The following is an 18,113-nucleotide window of genomic DNA, read 5'->3' on the forward strand; positions in this document are numbered from 1 at the left end:
ACTCCTTCCGTCAGCTTACTCTTATACGGTGGAACGCTTACAATTACACAGTATATTTGACAACGTCCCCAAATCTTAATAATGCTGTCAAACGTGTGCACACAAGAAGAGGAATCAACATGTGCAGGTTTCGTACAGGGTCTGCGCCACAGTGTGACGTGTACAAGGTGGTTGATTGCAATGTCGACTTTGGATGGGAGGACAGCATCAGGTACAGTTAGCGGCCGCGTAAAATGTCATTAAACTAATCTCTGGGGTGTCAAAGCATGCATTTATTTCGAAATGTATAACGCTGGGAGATCCTCTTTCTCGGGCGTGGTTGCTACTTACAACTACCGATTCCCCTTTTCCAGGCTTCCGTCCTCGTTAAGCTGCGCTCGGCGGCCGGCCGCGAGCGAGGGGTGCTTACTGTGGCCGGAGGTCCGTGCGCGGCCGAGGCCTATCCCGGGTGCCAGAGCGCGCGGACGGTTTTCAGCCGCGGCGTTAAGTGGGCCGCGTCAACGGCGAGCCGTGATGGCTCTGGGCACTGCGCTGGCTGGCGACAAAACGACGCCCAGCAGTCAGCGTGATTAGTCTGGTTTTGTGGATCCCCGCGGCGCTGGTAACACGCGCGCGCCCGTGTCTACATTGGCCCGGAATCGGGGTCCGGATAGCAGCAGCCACTATTAATTCTGGATTGTGGGAAGCTTGACGTAAGCACGCACACAATGCTTGTCAGGCTCCGTCAAGCCCCTGAGCCGTGCTTCCTCGAAGCAACCTGGTCGTCAAGCACAATCAGCCAGTGCCGTTTACCTTTGTTCCTGGCGCGCTCTTTCTTTTTCGCGGCTCCCTCCTCCCCTCCCCCCTTCGCTGGAAGGCGGGGGAGTGGGGGTGGGAGGTGGGGGGCGCTCTGTGCGGCGACCCCGGGGCCACGGCGCGGCCAGCGGCGGGTCCAAGCTCTGCCCAGCGCCGGAGTCAGCGCGCGGCCGCCTTCCCGAAAGCGAGAGGGGGCCGACTCTTTAGGCCGCCGCCCCGGTGTGGGGGAGGGAGCGCGCCGCCGGGGGAGAGGAGGCAGCCAGCAGCGGGGCATGTTTCTTTTTCGATCGACAAATAAAATTTACGACCGGGGCTTGCATAAATAGATTCGTCTTTTCTTGTTTGACAAATCGCACCTGTGGGACTCCGATATCTGTGACGCGTCGTAGATTCATTTGCGTGCACCCTGTGGGAACGGTGTGTATCCACGATATGCGATGCATCGTGAGGCAGCTCTTGTTCTCGTCCTCTTCGCTCTGAAGGTGAGCCCGGCTGCTGCCACGTGCCCTGCGTCCGCGCGCGAGCGAGCTGGCCCCGCGAGGACGATGTGGCCGCGCTAGATTTCGCCGCTCGCTTCGCGCCCACTTGGCTACAGCGGAGTACGGAGTGCGCTAAGCTGCTCGACCTGTGCGCTACGCCGTCGCCATATTGCGGAGGTTTGTTCGAACATTTGTGGCAGGCCTAAGGCGGCAGATACGGTGACCGTGCGCGCGGAACGGCGAGAGTTGTAGTGGCTCTCGCAACTGGCAGCGATTTCATTCGAGGGCCTGCCGCTATCGTCCCAGACGTACGTACCCGGGGGACGATTGGTCGCACCTCATTTCTGTCCACTGTGCGTGCGAGTCATTCGCAGAGCTCGAGCCCCGAGGATCACTGTGTGGCGGGAGTCGGTTGAAAGCCCCTTCGGTGTACCCGTTACGTTGTCCGCGAGCGGGGCCTTACTGCCACCGTCCGTTCGCCTATCCCTGCGCGTGTTGTGAGGTCGGAAACAAACTTTATTTCGCTTCGGCGATCCGCGGGCCACAGCCAGAATCCGCTGCTTACGGCAACCTCGCGAGCGGCGGCCGTTCGACGAAGCGTTGGTCACGTTCGTCCGGCGTCGCGGCAGCCCTCTGACCATCTGACCATCAGCTTCATTAGCGGCAGCCGACCGAGGCAGGCATGACAAAGGGAGGCAGCGCTCGGCGCCCATCAGTCCGCGCGCCACAGCGGTTCCGCGAAGACTGATGTAATCAGATGTGGGGCTGCGCACCCTTGCCGCCGGGGGTGGCGAGGGGGACGTCAAGGGGCCCGAAGCTCGTAAAGCAAAGCAGCTGACACAAAGGGGCCAGCCTTCCGAGAAGCCGGGCCGACGCAGGTGACAGGTCGGCCGAACAATGCGCGGCCGACGCGCTGCACGCCGCTCGATTGGCGTGAACCGCGAGCGACGCCGCGCGAAATGGCTCATTGTGCGCGCGCTCCCCGGAACCACAATGGTGCAGCCAATGAGCGGGCCCCGCTTTCGGGCGAAATCCGTCGGCTAATCGCCGCTAAAACGCCGCGACGGCTTCGCAGCCGTAGTCCGGCTCGCGGCGCACACTGCTCGGTGGTGATCAGAGCCCAAGCTGGCGCCGTCTCGATCCCTCGCTTTGCTGCCTCGGCCCTGCGGGTCGCGTCGCCTGGTTGCGTGGGCGCCGCACGCCCGAGGCGCACCTGCCCGCGGTTGTCATTGTAGCTTTACGAGTGACACGAAAGGAAGCCTTTCACGTTCGCCCACTCGTATTTCGCGTTCGGATGATGGTCAACCAGATGGAACGGTGATTGAAGCGAGTGGAAGAGGCAGCGCTAGGGCGCGCAGAGCAATGTGTGCTGACAAAACCTTGACGCTGACGAACAAATGACCACGTGGGAAGAGTCGCCGCGGTGACCGCATCGCAGTCGCGTCAAAACCTGGGAAGCACCAGTGCGCTACGCTCGCTGACGACTTGTATTCTTTGTGAAGGATGCATGGCGAACAAGTGAGAGATTAGCAATTCTCAGTAGTCTTGGGAACGGGCAGCCACGTCATGTTTCTGAGCGCATGCGTTGAGGGGATTTGTTAAGGGCGTGCATTGAGCGGAGTAGGTATCTGTACTGTCTGAAATTATTTGGAGGTCATCACTTTCCTCCACCACTGCTTATTTCTGTTTAGTTTTAGTTTTGTGGACAGATAGAAATGTCACTGGAGCTCAGGTGGCCTTTTTTTTTCCTGTCAGCACCGCCACTTCTACTACGTCGCTTCACAAGGTGCTTGTCAGCCTCGTTGGCTTGACGCTGCGCTGCCGAGAGGTTGCTCCCTTCTATGCCGCAGAGGGCAGTGACATGTAAAATTTGTTTCCTTATGTAACCTTGCCTTCCCGTTGTTATTCAAGCGTATGCTCTAGCTCATCCAGAGTTTAAAGCTAAGCACGCCTACAGCTCATGCGTGAGCGTTTAGACTTCAAATAAGCACAACACAAAAAACGTCTGCAAATGCTTCTCAATGAGAAGAAAGGCTCGATGAGCTCAGTTGGCCGACTAGGTGGCTTACGTTGACCAGCCTACGGTTAGGATTCTTGTTCTCTGTTCTTGTGAGGTGCGCACCGAGAGAGTCCAACCCTCTTCAGTTGTAGGCTATTTTAATCACCGTTGGCCCGTCGGCAAGCTTCCACGTGGGCAGGCTGCTATACCGCGCGGTACTAACGAATAAAGATGCTGCTAAGCGAAAAGTGTTGCCACGCCCAACCTCTCGAAAAACAAACAAACGCAAGAAAAAACCGGTCGTTTATACATTATCAAACAAACCTCGCCTAGTACACTGTCAGATCTTCACCAGAGCTTTTCAACCTCTATCCATAAAGATCGTCAATATCAGTTTCCTCAAGCAATTTTTCTTTTTATGTGTCATTGCAATAGACTGATACATGTTCGAGATTCCTTGCATGTTTCACTGTGCACGCCTTACGCTTGCATTTGAAGGCACCCCTTTTTAACCACAGTTTTGTTGCGGAAACGAAACCTGAACTTCAATTTTGCGTGCTAGTGATGCGCACGAAGGTTCTAGGCTGACGCCCGATGAAAAGTGTGAAGCACAGTTGTCGAGCGCTAGTCACAATTCTACAGTGGCTGGACCAGTTTGCAACCACTTGCAACTGTTTGACTGGCCATGGACCCCATTACAATGATTAGGTCACGTGGAGGACTGGATGGCGCTTATAACACGCCACTAACAGTGTTCGACGTCGAGCACAAGGGTCTTCGAACGCCTCTTTCTGCTGAGCTGAACAACCTTGAAAATGAAAACAAAAAGCATCATTCTGGGAACATCAAAGCTCCTGCACTTACCATTTTATAATTTTATAACTTATTAATATATTTGCCTTGCAAGATATGCAACGTGGGCTATGGAAAAAGCTATAGCGGAGAGGTTTAGATTAATTTTCGCGATCTCAAGTTGTTCAACACAAACGTAAGCATTAGCACGCACTGACGTGTTGATATTCTAGTCCCTCGACAACATGTCCGACGTGGACAGGCAATGTATACGCCAGACTTCGCGCTCATAGGCATCGTGCCGGTCATAAAAAGAAATAGCTGTAGTTTTCATAAAGGTACATAGGACTTGCTCCCCAAAATTGGTCGGATATCCGTGAAGGGTGCAGGCGGGCTATACTTCCAAAGTGCCGTTTGGTAGCCGCAGAGTCCATGTCATACTATTTATTAGCGATCCTGCCATTTTGGTTTCAGAGCATAGCAGACGGGCATGGGTTGAAAACCACGCTTCACAAAATTTGTGCAATACAGTTTGCGAGGCAGTACAGACGTGCTTCCTCAGTTACGCATCCGGTTAAATTTTTTACGTTGGGTAACCAAAACATGACCCAATGCAACCTAAATTGTCACCGAAACGAATACATGATGCAATATAATAATGACCCCGGCAAAACGACGAACCGTGAACGTCCAGCGAATCTCTGTGGGAGTTGAACGTGTGCGTGTGGCATGCATTTATTGTGGATAATCCATTCAATAATGAAAAAAGAAACAAGAGATAGGGAAGAAAATATATTTTGATTTGCGTTACTTATGGGGAACCTGCTTTTTAAGCGCGTCCAACCTTTGGAATGAAATGTAATTTGCTGTTCCAGCACCGTATCTTAATAATTTCTCTCAGGCCCTGGATCCCGCGAGCTTCCTGATGGCGAGACGCATTCAAGGTTGCGCAAACGTTGAGATGGAATGTATTAGAGCACTTTGATAATCACATTGAACTTTCCAACTCTATGACCTTGACTCCTTCTTGCGTGTAAGTTAGTCACTAAAGAGTGCCAGAAGTTTCATATCCTATTTGCCTAGCTTAAAATTTCACATTCTCGTGAATTTATGCGAGAAGGCTTTGAAAATCACTTAATATTTAGTCATTGTTATGGCGTTATCTTGTTTGGATTGTACACGAGAAGTCTGTAAAATAGCGTTCATCTCAGAAATAACAAAACTGAAAGACTACTTTTATTTATATGTTTACTTATTACACTCTCAGAGGTAGAGACGTTAGAGAGTGGAATGGGAACGAGCATAACAATAAAATACTGTATAGTATACACTGAAATTAACAGATACACAAATATACGTTTCTCTATACACTAATCAGCTAAGGTTTCGCGAAACAAGTGAACATTAATGATTACAACTTCTGCAAGACGGTGGTCCTTTCAATAAATGTGCGAGGCATAAAACGAATGGCTGAAAAAAAAAACTTCGATTCGATTCCAACTTTACGACAGTGAACTGCACAATGAGACGCATAATGTCGTCGAGAGATGGGTTCGTCTCGCGATGAATAGTGGTGGTATATTTTATGAAACAAAGCCAATACTAGAAATTTCATGGCGCAGTATGCAGTAGAATTTGAACTAGAAAATTAATTACCATTGAAATACACCTTAGCTCAGCCATACGCTGACGCAGGGGAGCAAATAATTCTTACCAGACCAGGACTACAAAGATTAGTGAAGGCTATGTAGTCGTTGCGCCCGGGTAGGTGTTAATGATAATTAATAGTCTCGTACCAAGGACCATTACTGGGTCGGTAGGCGTTAAATAGGAAAAGAAACTAACACTCACGCATTCGTCGCTGGCTCTCTTTGGAGGGTCGCAACATTTTTTTCTCAAAATGAGATCGCCCGACTCGCTTGCTAAGGGCTGGTCAAATCGAACAAAACAGCCTTAGAACGACAAGCAGAGAAGACGAAGATACACGAAAATCTTGTTATCGCGCGTCAACGGTGAAAGAAACCATCTAAAGCCCCAGAAACACAACTCTTCAGTGTAGGTCTGCCGTCAAGGTTAGCTACCTCCGTTGTACGCAAACTATTTTGCGCACATGCTGATGTTCGTGTGTGTTTAGATAGTTCTGGTTAGGCTCCTGCTGCACCCGCAATGTATGTGAGCATTTTGTTTCTTAAGTGCCATTTGCGACATGCACAGTAGATGTTGTTTTATTGTTCTTTTTTTAATATTTGTGATATCGTATTCCTAGCTGTGACCACAGAGCGAGCAACCACTTGTGCGCTCCGCGCTGGAGGTGCACAAGGCGTGCAATCACCCGGCGCGCGATCAAGTGCACTCGTGCGTGAATTAACATATTCGCCTGGCGCGCAATCAAAACCTTCACGCCCACTTCCGGGCTAACGATCGCAGCGGCCACATTTAGATCTCAGCCGACGAACGTCACTGCTGGGCGCATGTCAGCGCTCCACGCGAGCTTGGAGGCCCCGTGCCAAGCGGCGTGCTGCTTCACGCCTTCCGTTAGAAGCCTGTGTTGGTCCTGGGCTCTGGCGGCAGCCGTCAGATGTGCTTAGATCGCAGCGACCCCTGGACTGTACTTGTGAGCTTGTTTAAAGCAAATGAATGTTCCGTGATTATTTTTACTGGGACTAGCTAGCGGTATACGCACTGCGCTTTTTTTTTATTCAGTACAGCTTAGCTTCTCTTAAGCTGGACGATAGTAATTTTCATTCCTTGTCATAATTTATGCGCACGCCATTCGCGCTGCGTGGGACCATCAGTTGCACTACAGATGAATAGATGGGCATTGTCTCTCATGTCCACTAACATTATTTAGATTGGGATTCATTGTAATTACAAGGAATTGAACGCTAAATATATCCCACTCTTTCCGTTCCTCCAATACCCAAACGACTAGGGCGAATCTTCCAATGACAGTTCTCCGCTTTGAAACTGTGCATCATCCTGATTTTCGGTGTAATGTAGTAACCAACTAGTAAACACCAGGCAGGTAAATGCGGGCCGAAGACTTATCCTTCTCACAAGAGCCTGATGCAGCGAAAGACGTGCACACGCATCAGTAACGGTTTGCCAGTAAGTTATAATTACTGCGCGAGCTATTTGCGCCCAGAAACCATTTCTTGAGTGGACAGGTTCCAGGAATCTGGGCGATATTGTCCCCACTGCTGCAGTGTGTGCAGGCTAGTTGCTCGCACGATGGAGGCAGTTTTTTTTTTCCTTGGACGAATAAACAACGCGATGAGCGAAGAAAGCTATAGTTTTTTCGCGCCTCCTAAAAAGTCACAAAGCGAGGCTTCCCTCTCCGTGTTAATGCCTTTTTGCTAAATGCGGTAATATTGTCACAGGGCTCCTAGGCTGATCATTGGATGTGCACGGCGTGTACCGTGCGGCTCCCGTGAACTTATATCGGAGAGTGCCTGAAAACCGAGAAGAGTTTGTACAAACTCACCAGGAAAAGGGATCAATTTGCGCCGGTATTTTGGCGCAAGTAAATATGTCTGAATGAAACAGTAATAATCAGTGACTATTTAGGGTACCTTGCAACGACCGTATTCTCTGGATACTTGGATGCAAAGCTTAGTTAAACAGAAACAACAATTCAAATTCAGGGTACAAAACACATGGCACAGAAAAACAAGCAATACAACGTAACATTAACAAAAATACAAAGCAACACTGAATAGCAGAATGAGGAACACTACCGCAAGGAACAAAAAGCAATCCAGTGAAGTTCGTATAAAGAGGCGCGCTGGATGCGGTCATAACAAATCTGAAACGAAGTGTTCGAGATCAATTCACTTTATTCAGGGCGAACTGTGGCTCTAAAAAGAAAAACAAAAGCAAGCGGGAGAAAGTGACACGTGTGAAGAAATGAGCTGGACTATAGTCGGATACAACTTAAGTCTGCCGTGAAGCTCCGCCCACTTTCAGGACCGCCGCGCAGAATTCCTCCAAGATAAAAAAGTAGTCCCTTGTTAAAACTACTCTTGCTACTTAAACAAGAAGCTAATCGCAAGAAAAAAAAAATTATAAGCTCTAGAATTTTGATACCTGGTTTGTCTAATACACTCAAACATCAAAAAGTTGATTTCATTTATTATCGTGATGGGCCATCGGAGTAATACAGTACGCCGCGGAACGTGGCCCAGTGTTAGCAACTGCTCTTTTTTTTTTAGGCTGTGTCCTACAATAGTAGGCACGTTCTGCAGCTATTTGCAAAACGAGGACATGGAATTTTGAAAGGTGTCAAAGCTGCAGGACAGGGTGCTTCTCTGAGGAGAATGCTTGCTCAACGAACGTGAAGAATGAAAAGGCCGGTGCGCTCTAGTCGGTTTAGTGGAAACACGATGATTGGTCAGGGGACGAAGGGAGTCGCTGTTAACAGTGCCGTGAAGAGAGAAAGGTCACCTTACGCTCGTCAGCCGGTTAAAGGTAGAAGCACTAAGAAATCAGGCGGGTTACCTTCGGGCAAATAAATGTTTTGCCTGTTTAAGCGGTATTTTACGTACTGGCAAAGGCCTCTTCCGCTCCCATTTGCACGCCATGGTGACATAGAAAGCAAAAATTTGAAGGCACATTCACGTTACATTACACGACTTTCAGCGTCACCTGTGGTGGGAGTCATGCTCACTCGTGGCTGGGGTATAATGGGTCACATGAGAGTGAGTCGCGTGACGAACAATGCGCCGTCACATGGATGACCCATGAGTCAAGTGACTGATGACAGCGGCCCACACTGGTCACGTGATGGCGTCACTGATAATGGTCGCGTGATGATCGCGTCACTTCATGCTAACCACGGTACCTCCGCAAAAGAAGACTTAAACAGCTTACGCTGTAAAAATTAACTACCGAGAGTAAGGGCGCCGCACTTGGGCTGGCACATACTGATACTGGAGCGCAAGTGTTGACCATAAAGGTAGTGGAGTTGCAGCGCAGAGCTGCTGTTCACGCGCAATCTGCAAATTTTACGCTTTCCTTCCCACTCTCCCTCAGATTTAGGCGGAAAACAAGTCAAACTCGCAGCTGTTACACTTGTGTATAGTGCAGTCAACTTTTCATGCCATTTCCCAAAAACGAACGGGGTATTTCCTTATTCACTTGCAGTACTCCAGATTTAGACAGAAAAGAAAAAAAACTTACTTTAACGCATAACCACGAGCAAGAAAAATGACTACACTTACACTAACAGGCTGCACTGAGGTGCGCCAATCTTTTTTTTTTTTGCCTTTATCATTTTTGATTGACACCTCTATGAACAGTGGCCGCTCTTGACTAACGGTCAAGAGACATGTAGACTGCTCACGCTACATTGTTTCTGCACAGCTGAACATGACCGCTACTACTGTGTCGAACTTTACTGAACAGGCGTGTTTATAACTGCGTTTTGATGCCTCCCTTGATACCGTTTTTTTTCGTTGTTGTTGGGACGAAACTTTTATTGTTGCTGCCCTTGTTTCAACAGCTGATTTCCGAAGAAAAATATGAGCGAATAATTAACCGTTACGCTGCTTTGTTTGCTTGTTTCAGATTTCGCAGCTCGCATCTGGGCTACGTGAGTAAGCATTGTGCCTTTCCTATTCCTTCCCTTCTTTGTCTGCTAGCGCGAAAAGTAAGCTTTGCGTTCACCAGGGAAAACAACTGCTAGGCTTGATGAGGTCGGCGAATGTGCTGACGAACTGCCATCTGCGTTCTCCCCACTACGCATCGAGAAGGAAGTTGTCCACACTGGCGTCGTGTCTGTACCCTTTAAAGTAAAGAATGGGGCGCGCTTTAACTATCCGATGAGCATCATGTGTTTGCATCCCCTGCAGGTCATTCTGTTCGATTGCTGAGCTCACACTGTATGCACTTTAAAAAATGCGGTCAGAGGGACGTTAATGACAGTTGACCTTACTGCGTAAGCGATGAACTGTCCAAGCGGTATTGCAAGAGCAGTAAGAGGATCAGGGAACAGAGCGATGATATCAGCGAAGCCGTTTTCACCTGACCGTCACCCGTATAATGTTTTAGAGGGACACTAAATTGAAATAACGAACCACGCTAGACTACGCAAGATGCACTGATTACTCCTCAGGAATATTACCAACGTTTTTTTTTTTTTTTCTGCGCGGAAAGATGGCTGCGTTGCCGAGAAAATAACAAATGAAAGTCCCGAAACCCTTACACATTCAGGCCGCCTTCGAAAAACAATGAGCATAGTTACTTGATTTCTATGATGCATTTGCAATGGAGCTCTACTACCAATTTAGACGCCGGGGTGGCTAAGCGGTTATGGTGCTCGGCTGCTGACCCAAAAGACGCGGGTTCGATCCCGGCCGCAGCTGTCGCATTTCGATGAAGGCGAATTGCGAGAGGCCCGTGTACTGAGCATTGTCAGTGCAGGTTAAACAACGCATGGTGGTCGAAATTATCCGGAGCCCTCCACTACATCGTCCCTCATAGCCTCAGTCGCTTTGGGATAACTAAGCCAAACCCTCCCACCAATCAGAGGAGCCACTTCCAAGGACCGGAAATGCGGTAGGAAACCGCAAACCAAAGTCAACAGATTAGTGATCACGGCGGCAAGGGGCAAATACAAGCCGTTTCAGCCGTCAGCCCCCTTCCTCCCCCCTTCCCCGGCACTTCACTGCCTTGCAGCAGATGCTCTTGGCTGCTCGCGTGCGGCTGCGTCTTGTTGCTACGCGCGCGTACGGTAGGAATAGACTTCGCGGGTGCAAAAAAAAATTCAGTGATGTTATCGAGGACAGCCGTACACTGCATAACAAACTGCTTATCACGCTCACACGCGTAATATCGGTGACGACGAGGCGAGCTTATCGCCTTCAGTGCGTTGTGTGCTGGCGTCAAGTGTACACGTAAGCTTCGGGAGAACATCAGAAGCTTGCGAGCATCAGTCGCTCTCTCACGTATTTCATTCAACACCATACCTGAGCGAAAACTACATGCGCAATGCTCCCCAAACGTCGCGCAGTGTTGTCGATTATCGCGTACTTGTTGACTAACTGCGCATTAAGTGTGGTTGCAGACGACCCTAGTGATTGACCCCACTGCGGTCGTTGCGATTTCTACGTTCGTGAATTGCTTTCTGTGGGTTGTAAGCGGAAAAGAATCAAAGTACGTTCCGGATTGCGTGCATAATCTTCAACACACATCAGCATCATTCATCAGCAACATCAGTGGTTTCTTAAGCGTGTGTATCGTTAATACCAATTTAGCTGCATATCGCGTCTGTACGCTATAGCTTCACCACCAGCACTCGAATGCAACGCGCTAAAATCCGACCTTGTGTGCTGGCACCTCATGTTCTGCGTGCAGGATGACCCGCGCTGGTACTTTTCTTTGTTTAACTTTTGCATTAGTGCATCTAGATCGAATTTAGCTTAACCAGGTATATCGGGCACCAATTTTACTGTGTATAACCTTTATCTCCCTCGTCTTTTTTCCGCTGTTTTAACTATGAGAATCTTCGTATTCTTGCCTATGCTCGCCGCGCTGCTCTATTTCAAAGGTGATTTCCCAATGCCAGGGAAATAGAGTTCCTCCAGAAAGCTCATCAATACGACACCGCCGCTGCTGCAGGAATACGCAAGTGGTGGCGCCATGCGCACTCCGCTTTTACGCAGTTTTCTGGCTTATAAAAAATTGTTTTCGGTTAAATAGCTTATTTGCTATCGTATGACACAACAAATTTTAATGGCCGCCATCTTGGATTCAAGAAACCGAAACTCTGCCGTCATTTCGTCCCCTGTCAGTCTAGTCCGGTTTAGTACTCCCCTTTAGTGTCCCTTTAAAGCTTCAGCAAGCGTAGCCTACCTGTTCGCTTGAATTCGTGTTTTTGCCCCCACTTGAGCGTTTTTTAAGAGCGTTAGCTCTTACTCCTCACGTTTCGAGATATCGTAGGGTCTGCTACAACCCTTGATCACAGCGCCATCTGTGGCAGCAGCTACTCATCATGTTTCGAGATTTCGTGAGGTCTCCTACCACCCCGAGATCAAAGCGCCATCTGTGGCTGCAACTAGAAAACAGCGCATCTCGCATTGAGACTTGTAGCGCCATCTGCAATAGCATTGTAGAAACAATCACCTGCCGCGTGCCAATGATGACGTCACAGTTCAATATGGTGGATAGAAGTATGTGTGTATGACGACAGGGGAAGAAATGACGGCATAGTTTCGGTTTCTTGAATCCAAGATGGCGGCCATTAAAATTTGTTGTGCCCTCTCATCCCTTTCTCCTCCCCTCACCAATCCTAAAACGGGTAAGAAAACTGTCCGGTTAGAGGACCGATATGCATGTTTGCATTTGTTCCGCTATATATACTCCGGCAACAACGGGTACCCATCCGGGTACAGCTGTATACCGAATTTGGCTGGCAAATAAAACCCTATGGGTTGTGGTATAGAAAAAAAACCACAAATAAATAATACGTAAGCATTGTATACATGCAATTACTAATTGAAGCGTTACCATATCGCACCGCTAGCCGAATTCTAGGCCCACCTTGGCCCCCCAAACGAAGCAAATTCCGTTTGGGACGTATCTTGATGGGGTGCAACTCGACAATGGGTAGACGTGGATTGTAATTTCTCTGATAGATGGCGCTAGGTGGCGATCGTTCCGCTAGGCGGCGTGCGTGCACGCGTAGCCGAGTATGGTGGCAATCCACCCCGTTTCAAAGGGTATTACATTCCGTTTCTCGAGACGGGCGCTGCGTTCTTCTTTGCTTTCTTCTAGCAAACCAAGAACTAACGCTCGTTACTTCAACGTCTTCCAGACGGTGGCAGCCCTCTTTTTTATTTGTGTACGCAGCATAAAGGCTGCAACTTTGTTGTCAGTTTTAAAAAATAATAAGCGTTGACTTGCCTGTCCATCATGACCATCATCATTATCATAAGCCTGATTACGCCCACTCCAGAGCAAAGGCCTCTTCTATGTCTCCCCAACTGACCCTGTCATTTGTCAACTTCTGCCACCGTATCCCCTAAACTTCTTAATCTCATCCGCCCACCTAACCCTCTGCCGCCCCCTGCTATGCTTGCCTTCTCTTCGAATCCACTCCGTTACCCTTAAGGAGCAGCGGTTATCTTGTTTTCGCATTACATCCCCTGCCCAAGCCCATTTCTTCCTCTTGATTTCCACTAGGTTGTCATTAACCCGCGTTTGTTCCCTCACCCACTCTGCCCGCTTCCGGTCTGTTAACGTTGCACCTATCATTTTTAAGCTGAACCCTTTTTTTAGCCTCCATGTTTCTGCCCCATAGGTGAGTGCCGTTAAGATACAGCTGTTGTCCGCTTTTATCTTGAGGGATATTGTTATTGGTCGACTACAGGTCAATTTGGCAGCCTTTTTGCTGAACGTTTAACTCAAGAAAGCGTATTTTGTTGATTCTTTGAGCATGCTCTTAGATGCGTAACAGGTTGCATAGTGGCTACGCGCTTTGCTCTAGTGAGGCCGCCTTTACTCGTGTGCTGCGCGCACACGTGTCACGTTGATAACGGCCTACAACCACCTCCAATTTAGCTTAGAGAGCGTGATGAACCAGGCTTCAGGGCTTTCGCGACGGAAACCGTCCAGTGCATCGGTCGCGTCGGGCACAATGTCCACCGATTCGGTTGCCGGATCCACGCAGCCACACGGGCATGCTCTGGAAGCCATTTATTGAACCGTCACTGGCGTAATAGCGTGAAATTCCTTCGAATGTTAAAAGGCATCCATAGTACAGCACGCTATACATGTATAACCTCCTGCACACTGGTAGCTACGATGTGAACGCCTAAAGGAGCCGCTACCCCACATATTTCTTGTGTGTGCTAATATATCCGCCTAAGCTTGTCGCGTAACGCTTTAGTACCCAAAAGGCATGAGTTCGAATCGCACTGAAACATAATTTTCTTCAGTGTATTTTGTTTTAGCGAGTTTTCCAGTGGTGTGGCCGGAAGAAGCCGGACAGGCAAGAATTGACGCATAAAGGAGGTGAAAATATGGTCGCGCAATGAATTTCTGTATTAAAAACAGAATAACTGTTACAATGGAATGCAATTAGAAATTGGCTGCAACTTGGGGGGCCTCCGAATTCACTGGACTACCGGCACTTCAACTTGAAGCTTTCAATCAACTCAGCCTCGCTCTGTCACGTGTTAGCCGTGCTCGTAGGTGAAGGTCTGAACTCCCCGGAAGAAGTAGGAGTCTTCCGGGCTAAGGTTTTTTTGAGGTGGGGGTATAGGTTCCTGCTGACACGCAAGGTTTCTAGGCCTGTTGATTAGTGGGTAGATAGGGGGTAGATCTCAGGGTGAGGAAGCCGCGCTTGGTGAGTATAGTCGCGAACTAGTGTTTAAGCTCTGATGTTTCCAGCCAGGCCCTCGTGGCTGGGGACCCAAGAAATGGCGTGGTCTTGCTGGAGAGTACGCCCCAGGTTGCGAAGAGCTTGCGATTGGACGTAAGCGTTTTTTTAGCTTCTAAAAGAATCACCCTGTATATACACCTACATATATACACTGTGATGAGAACTGGTTCCCAGTTGAAACGGCACAAACCCAAGTGCTCCCAGTCACATCACAGACCTAGTGCTGTAATCTCGCTCTTACAGGGAAAGTGGAGTCGATATTCTCATGGGAAACATAATCGCTGGCGCATGCGGGCGTGATTATCTTCACGGGGTTTAGAAGATGCAAGCTGCGATCAAAGCGGTGTCGAACTGGCAGCGCACCGACCACACTAATGAAGGAAGGGAGTGCACTGCCTTGCGCTACTAATTAACATGCATTACCAACTTATTATGTCCACTTCTATGGTTAAAGCGACCGTAAGCTGCTAGGTGCGCGTCGATGAGCTAACGGCGCATGCAGGAAACGAGTTAACACCCCGTGTGTTGCCGCTGCATCGCTTGAGCTTGCTCGTGCAGCGGCAGACTCTCGACCCCGAGCACACCCGGCCGAGTTCGTTGCCTCCTAGAGGAAGCGCATCAGTGGACGTTATTTGTTTATATATACGTACATATAAAGTGCAACCAGCGTGCGCGGGCGTCACGCGTGTAGCCGTGTCGGTCGTCCATATTTTCGGGCCCACGCTTTGGCCCATCTATCCTTTCAATGAAAAACCACGCTGGCACGTCGAACGACTGCGAGGACGCGCATTATTGCAGAATGTCAGCGCCGACGGGGCCATTAAGGGTGCGCGGGCCCTCCTTTGTTTCGCGCTTTTTATCGCTCACGCTGCGCCCTGTCGCCATCGTCGACCTCCACCCGACGGTAAATCAACCGAAAGGCTGGGCTCCGCTGCGGCGCATCGCGGCTCTCGCCCACGATTTGCTGGAAACAGCTCACACCTCTCGGCGCTTGAATGACGCCGTCGGCGCGGGAAGATCGGAGAGTGGGGACCGACGCAGTTAGAGTGTTTCTCGAGCGAAGCCGAGCGAGCATGCGCTTCCTCGACTGGCGCCGATGTCAGACAGTTGAATGCAGTGCGCGATCGCGACGCCAAAACGATCGCTTTGCAGCCTGCTGTCTCGGTAGGCATCAACGACAGGCTGGCGCCGCTTTCCAGATTTTGGGGGGACGCCTGTCAACAGTCGTCACGAAGACGAGTAGTTTGTTACTCGCGGTGGTAGCGGCTCTGTTGATATTGATAATTGCCGTAATGCTTAAGGGATTAAACCGTAAGGGATTAAGCGCACCTCTGCCAAACCATTGCTTTACAGATAAAATACCCCCCTCTTCTTGGTAGTTATTGGGAAGGGAGGGTGAAACGCAGCTGTGTGCACAACATAGTCTGGATCGTTAACGCTGCGTCCAACTTCTGCACTTAGGACGGGCGCGCCGCCGTGAGAAAGAGGATACCACAATGTTCAGTTCAAAAAGCGCGGGAGTGTGTCCGGATGTTGACATTGAATAGCGGTCAGCTATTGGACAGCGCGAACATCCGTCGCCCTCACAAACCGACTTCCGGCCGATTCCCCATCTCATTCCTGGTCGGCGGCTAAATCTCCGGCCTAGGTACTGAAACTACCTACCGTCTGCAATAAGTCTGGACTGTAGTTCAGTTTTTCGGTTCGTGCAAGCACGCTACGTCTGCAGGGAAGTCCAGACTTATCTTAGGTTATAATAAGACGAGAATCGGATTTAAGTCTGGACTTAGAGGCTCGCGTTTGTGCAAGCGGGCCTTGGCTGTAGTGTGTAGTGCGCGCGTGCGCGCGTGTGTTCGCGCGTGCGAGTGTGTGTTCATTCATGGTTCCAACTAAACCGCTACAAACGTCGCCACAAGAAAGACACTGAGACAAGTGCTGACCCTCGGCTGACTTTTTATATGTCGCAAGCGCAGCTTATACAGTCGAGCACACTTATAACGAACTTAGCGTTCGTTCGGATTGCATCCGTTGTATCCGAAGTTCGTTGTAAGCGGGCTGCCTACATTACAGCCAGAAATACAGTCGGCAGAAGTGGGTTTTATTTCTTAAAAATGCCCGTTACGCTGCGCTTTCCAAACTTCGCAGTGCTGTCATGTGCTGCTCTCCGAAACTTGCAACCAATGAGCTGTCTTAGGGACGCGATATAACTAATCACGGTCGAAGCGTTGATGGCAGCTTGCAGTAGGTGGGCCTTTTCCCCTCTTTGGCGCAGCGATAAAGCTAGAGCGGTGCACGTGCGCGTTGAATGTGCTCACGGCTGTCTGCGTTCCAGCTGCGTACGGGGGCAGCACATAGGGTGGAGTGCCGATTGGACTATAGGGCTATACATGCCACGCCGCCGCCCTCCCGGGATTGGGCAGGTGACGCACGCCACGCGACTGGCTAGGCCAGCAAGGCATACCATGTAACTGCTATTCAAAGTTCTTTGGTCCCTGTTATTCGTTGATCATCGAACGTGTGTAGTAGTTTCGCATTTAACGTTGCCCCTAGCTATCTCACGCCCACCACGATTCTGTTTCGACTTCAGGTGCTTTGTCCAGCCAGCATACAAGCACGCTCTGATTGACATTGTAAACAGCCTGCGCGCACTTGACCTGTGGATTAATTGCGATATGAACCCCGCCTTTTTTATTGCCGCTTTCTTTGTAGGGAAGAGAGGTTTGGGGAGGAGGGGGGGGGGGTCATAGTGAACGGTGGCTACGAACCGTCTCTGCGCTGGCGGAAAGTGCGAGGTTTTCAACTACGGTGGCGAGTTCACGACGCCTCCTCGTTCGCTCTAAAGTTGTGCAGCCGTGATTGTTCGTTTTACGACGTAGTGTCATTTCCTTAATACACATGACAGCATGAGGAGGGCTACGAAGGCGAAAACTGTCCGGCGGAGTCTGTGCGAAGCCTCCATCTGCTAGGGAGTGTTTAGGGGGGATTTTTTTCTCCAACTGCCACCTATCAACAGTTCCCTTCTCCTCCTCCCGCTCTCCACCTAAAAGGGAGAGGCCGGACGAAAAATCACTCAGATAAAACAAAAAGTGATTAAGAAAGAAATGACTTAAACAACAGTAGGCGCATCGCTAAATCGCTGCGCCGGTAGTGGTATGACGATCGCCGTAATCTGTGCGTAGTCGGAATTGGAATAGAATCAGAATAGGAGTAGGTTAGGGAGTGAAAGACAATGGACTCTGTATAAAAGCAGAGGTGGAATAGATTGGCGAGTGAATGAACAATGACAACGTATTTACTCCGCATCAATCCAATTAATCACCCACAATTTTGATGGGATAGCGTTAACGCTCCCGTTCTGCCGAGAATCCGGCGTCATCGCCATCGTCGGCGTCGTCGGCGCTGTGAGCGGAAAATCCCCGGACAAGCAACCTAGGGAGGGGCCCCCTAGGTCATGTGACCTTGTGGCGTCATCACAATCTGTCCACTGGATCTTAAACAAACTCACCACCGTGGCAGGTGGCAGTTAAATTAACGACTGGTCGCCAGAGGTTGCTACGGAAGAGCAGCCTGGGTCGCAAAGCCCACCGGTGGCAGCGCCGGCCATCATCGCAGGACAGTGGCACATCACTTAACTGTTTCACCACTGCGCCTGGAGTGGTTATGTGGA

The 18,113-nt window shown here is 49.8% G+C and overlaps 1 protein-coding gene across 1 annotated transcript in view; it reads left to right on the top strand.

Moving 5' to 3' along the window:
* The first annotated feature begins 1,165 nt into the window (after nt 1–1,165).
* Nucleotides 1,166–18,113, top strand: part of LOC144112969 (uncharacterized) — a 141,656-nt gene continuing 124,708 nt past the window's right edge. Inside the window, exons 1-2 of the mRNA XM_077645818.1 lie at nt 1,166–1,277; nt 9,631–9,655. Of these exons, the coding sequence (XP_077501944.1) occupies nt 1,233–1,277; nt 9,631–9,655 (70 nt within the window). The 5' untranslated portion in view covers nt 1,166–1,232. The remainder of the gene's footprint in view (nt 1,278–9,630; nt 9,656–18,113) is intronic.

The sequence above is a fragment of the Amblyomma americanum genome, chromosome 1 (genome assembly GCF_052857255.1).
Source record: "Amblyomma americanum isolate KBUSLIRL-KWMA chromosome 1, ASM5285725v1, whole genome shotgun sequence".
NCBI lineage: Eukaryota > Metazoa > Arthropoda > Arachnida > Ixodida > Ixodidae > Amblyomma > Amblyomma americanum.